The sequence below is a fragment of the Sardina pilchardus genome, chromosome 18 (assembly GCF_963854185.1).
Source record: "Sardina pilchardus chromosome 18, fSarPil1.1, whole genome shotgun sequence".
Taxonomy (NCBI): Eukaryota; Metazoa; Chordata; class Actinopteri; order Clupeiformes; family Clupeidae; genus Sardina; species Sardina pilchardus.
This window is the reverse complement of record NC_085011.1, coordinates 14,240,803-14,245,802: the sequence shown is the minus strand read 5'-3', so window position 1 is coordinate 14,245,802 and position 5,000 is coordinate 14,240,803. Positions and strand designations below refer to the sequence as shown.

Genomic DNA, 5,000 nt, shown 5'->3' with positions numbered 1-5,000 from the left:
TTCTTCACGATAGGAGTTTTGAAGCACTCTTATCTCCATGTAATTAAGGAGAAGAGTGCCCTTCCCTCCCAGCTTGGACTTAAATCGTGCTAGAGATACCGTGAGAAAAGATCTGAGCAGGGCTCCGCTAGTTTGAATGTCTTCGGGGATCCGAGAGACATGGCTTAAGACGTTTTCGGTGGATAAACTGTTGCTGCTTACTCATAAATGTGACAGTGCTCGCATAACAAAAGTCTATTAGAGCTAGTAGTCAGCATTCAGCCAAGGAATGCAGATTTTTTTTGGAAGTCTGGCTGTATCTGTGTGTGTGTGTGTGTGTGTGTGTGTACATGGGCCTGCATACTGCACACATGCACATGGTTTACTGGTCCCTGGGTGGAAAACACCAAAAATGAGATCCTCTGTGTTCCTCCCAGGCAACCCCCACCCAGCCCTCCCCCCGCGCGGCAGGCAGATTTTTTTTTTCAAACTTGGCCGGGCTTTGGGCTCGGAAAGCTGGCTTTCCTTTCAGGAAGTGTTGTTGCTCACCACTCTCTATAAACAGTGGAAAAGGGACTTGAAGAAAATGTCCCAGACTCAGTGTTTCCACTGTAAACACTGCAGCCTCTCCACTCCTCCACTCCACGCTCTTTCCATACGCTGAGCGTATGGGCCCGGGCGAGCAGCGCAGAGGGGCAGGCCCAGGCCCAGGGCCCCCTCTTTGGGAGGGAGGATTTTCCAGCATGCATAGGACTCGTCTCTAGCCCCTTTCACATTCACCGAATTTAACGCTAAATCAGCCGAATTTAACGTTAAGGCTGTTCCTTTCACATTGACGACACGGGGTGGGGAGTCAACCCGCCTCGGCAATCCAACCCGTCTCGGGGGGTAGTATCAGAGCCGAGCCGTGTTGAATATGAAAGGAACAGAGGTCAACCCCGCTATTAGGGGTGTGTGACTGATGACGTATTTGGCCAGGCAGGAGGTTAAAATACAGGAAACACACAAGAGACTAGGATAACTTTAGCTGCTGTGTCCATAGATATATGTGTGTCCAACAATCACGTTTTTTATGCTGAGAGTGCCCTGAATCTCCTTTTCTCAGCACTTCGGTCAAGTGTTTATTGTTGCTAGGTTACCAAAACCGTCTGCTGCGTCTTTTTAGAAAGTTTGCCTAGCCAACGAGCTAACTGTCAGAGCAGAAGTTGTTCAGGACTCAGCACACTGAAATATGACTTCGACAGACAAAAGGACCTCATTTGGCATTCAAATAACATAACAAGTGGCCCGCCATCATTTGGAAGCTAAACCACGTAGAACTAGGCAATGGTTATCTCCAAGCTGGACTACTGTAATTCTCTGTTAGCTGGCCTACCTGCTTGTGTATTAAGACCACTACAGTTGATTCAGAATGCTGCAGCACGACTGGTCTTCAATCAGCCAAAGAGGACACATGTAACCCCTCTCCTAGTTACTCTCCACTGGCTCCCTATAGTAGCCAGAATTAAATTTAAATCTCTCACTCTGGCCTATAGGACACTGACTGGATCTGCTCCCAGCTACTTCAGTTCTTTAATCACGATGTACATTCCCAACCGCCCATTGCGATCTTCTGAGGAGCGTCTGTTATGTCGACCAACCATACACGCTAGGTCAAATTGTAGATCCTATTCTTCAGTGGTTCCGTGTTGGTGGAATGAGTTGCCCAGTGCTCTCCGTTCCAGCAACAGCTTTGGATCTTTTAAGAGGGGTCTTAAGGCATATTTATTTAATATGCACTTAGTCCTTTGAGTTTGTGATGTGTTATGGTTTGTATAATGTATTGTTTTGTTATAATTTGTCTATTGATAGAATTTGAAATTTATTTTGCTATTGTCCTTAAATTTAGCCATACCATGCTTTAGTTATTATTATTATATATAATTAACTGAGTGACTTATTTGATTGCTATTCTCATTTCACTGTTTTATTTCTCATTAGGTTAGTGCTTAAAATTATTGTTTTACTGATAATATTACTATTCTCCCTAGTTTGTAATTGTTCACTGTTAATTTAATTTGTATTATTATTTATTTGTATGTCGCTTTGGACAAAGGCGTCTGCTAAATAACCATAGCCATAGCCATAGCCATAGCCATAGCCATAGCCATAGCCATAGCCAACTAGCATGACAGTTGTGTTTATCAGTTTATCTCATAGACCTAAAAGAAATGGACAAACAGACTCCGTCGTTCTCAATGAGAGGGGGCTGAAACAAAAATTCGTTTCCTGTTCATCGTACTGCGCAGACTCGCAGACGTTAGCCTGCTGTAACTCGTCTGATAGATCGAAAACCTCTGAAATTGTTAACGTTCGTTTTTTAATATTATTATTATGTGTACTTGCCTCTAGGTAATGCTTTACCATATCAAACAGTAGGCTACCGTAGGCTACACGCATTTTCACTGATCTTGCGAATGACTCTCCGTCATGGTTTTCGTGCAGGCTCACTCAGCTTCTTATCCAAACATTACGGGCGAACGTTAGCTTCCCTACAACAGACATGCTAAAATACTTCTTTACGGGAAACCAACGTAATATACGGGGAAGAAGTGAATTAATTTTGCCTTCGATACCCTATATAGAATACACAGAAGCTATAAGGGAGACAAAGGGCACATGTTACATGAAGTTATGGGATCGCAAAAAAATCTGAAATCTATGGCCGTCCAAGGGAGTTAGCAGAGTGTTGATCACCAGCTCATTTCGTGTTTCTACTTCCGGGAATATGCCTGCCCCCTTGGTTTATCTCCGACGTCCAAGGCATGCTTAACGTCATTGTTCACTCCCAAATTGCGTGTGACGTGCTGCTAGGCAACGCCTCCCATAACTCGCCTCTGAAACCGGCTTCAGACAACCCCGGGACCAGAACACGTCTACCTTTCACATTGCGAAATCCCCTGAACCCGCTATTTCTTAAACGCTAATGTATCGTTTCTGAATGTGAAAGGGGCTTCTGTTGTGTGTGTGTATGTAAGGCCCCTCAGAGGAGGGCGGGGGGTGGGGTGGGGGGGTGTGGGGGGGCTGGGTGGGTGGCTGTTTGACTAAGCCATTACATAAACGTGCATGAGTGCCCTGGCTGAGAGAGGGAACCAATAGCTCCCCTCCCCCGCTCTCTCCAGTAAATGTCACAAAGTCATGTTTGGCTTTTGGAAACAGTCTTTAAATAATGTTTGAGTTTGTCACTTTTTTTTTTTTGTTTAAGTTTACCCTACCCTGTGCTTGTGTTTGCTTTGCATGTGCGTTTTGGTTAACCGGCGTACAGGTTTGACTAAGTCGAGCGTATGCACATGACATGGTAATGTCAATATTACCCACACAGTTCATTTGCACATGTGAGATGAAACTAATACTGACATTTTAATCACGGTCCTCAAACAGAATTAGATTATGTCATGGTTTCCAAATGTCTGCTGTATTTGTGTAATGTGGTATCAGACAGTTTACACATATCGCATATTCTTACATAATCAGTGATGTCATTTTTCCTGCGTTTGTATTGCGCTGTGTAATTGTTCAATTAGCTTTTTAAAAGCTCCGTGTTTTTTCGAAGGTTCTTCAGCTGCGCGAAAGATGTCGAGACGTTTGTATCGCACACGATAGGACTCTCTCACCCTCTGCTCTTTTCCACCTGCTAATTAAATTGTTCCCCGGCATTAGGAGGAAAAATAGGCCTTTTGAGAGCTCCGGCTCCATTTTCCCGCAGGTTTCCTCCTCTCCGCCCGCATTTCAGGCAGGGGCAAAGCCTTTTCTCTTCTCCTCCGCCCCCCCCCCCTCCTCCTCCCTCCTCCCCCCTTGGTATTGTGAGGTATCTGCAGTGCAAGACGTGTTAAGATGGACACTCTATATCTCCGCCGCGCCAAAAAACTCATATAAATGGAAAACACATTGTCTTCATTATTTTGCGAGTGCTGAAAGAGCCCTGTTGCCATAGTAACAGCCATCTGAGAGAGCGCGGCCGAGGGCTGGTGTTCGGCCAGAGAATGAAGCCCCGGCGGATGAGCCGAGCCGAGCTGAGCGCCTCCAAAAGCCAGACGGCAGAGGCGGCCCCCGGTAGCCGCCGTCAAAAAGAGCCCACTCACTCGCGTAATTAATTTCAAGGGGTGGGGAGGGGTAGAGAGAGAGAGAGAGACAGAGAGAGAGAGAGAGAGAGAGAGAGAGAGAGAGAGGGAGAGGGAGAGGGAGAGAGGTGGCAGGCAGAATGAAGCCTCCTTCTCCATCATTGTTTCATGTTGGCGGGTCTCGCTGCTTGTAACGGTCACTGAGCGGCACGTGGATGAAGGGCTCTGTACAGACTGGCGTGGCGTTGTGCAGGTGGGCGAGAGAGAGAGAGAGAGAGGAAGAGGAAGAGGGAGCTGAAGAGGGGAAGGTGCAGTGTGGCGTGGACACGGCTGAAATCGCCTGCATGCATAATAGAGGGCTGCCAGACATTGCAAGCATTCCATGCAGGAGAGCTGATAATGACTGCCAAGAAAGCCATTGTTTTTATGAACTGATACTTGAGACCGCAGCCTCTCACATAGTAGAAAAAGAGCCCTCGACATCCAGTTTTATGAGATGGTTATTTTGAGAAATAAAGAATGCTTGTATCACACAGGAAAACAAATATATTAGAAAAACACAGAAATCCTAGCTAAAGCCCTGTTCCTCTGTGCGCTCAATTCATTTCTCAATACAGAAGGGATGTTCTTTTTGTTCTGGCAAAGGTGCTCGAATTCTCAGAATTGAAATGTCGAGGACCCTGCCGTTCAGACGGAGTTTAAACAGAGTTGTTTTTGTTATGAGTCTGCGGACAGAGCACTCAGCATCCTGCCCTTGTACCCTCTACATCTTGAGTAAATAAAAGTGATATTATTATTACGTGCTCTTCAATGCTAGCAATCAGGAGAGCTCTCTGTTTTGATTTGACCTTTACTGTCACCTTGCAAAAGTAGAATGTAAATTTGGTGTATTACTCGGGGAAATAAAAGCGGAATAATGTT

General features: G+C 45.6%; 2 protein-coding genes across 7 annotated transcripts in view; both read left to right on the top strand.

The window, feature by feature from the left end:
* rps24 (ribosomal protein S24) overlaps positions 1 to 4,528 on the top strand; it is a 102,514-nt gene extending 97,986 nt beyond the window's left edge. Inside the window, exon 5 of the mRNA XM_062520062.1 lies at positions 4,519 to 4,528. Within this exon, the coding sequence (XP_062376046.1) occupies positions 4,519 to 4,521 (3 nt within the window). The 3' untranslated portion in view covers positions 4,522 to 4,528. The remainder of the gene's footprint in view (positions 1 to 4,518) is intronic.
* zmiz1a (zinc finger, MIZ-type containing 1a) overlaps positions 1 to 5,000 on the top strand; it is a 120,077-nt gene that overhangs the window by 58,544 nt on the left and 56,533 nt on the right. The window lies entirely within an intron of this gene.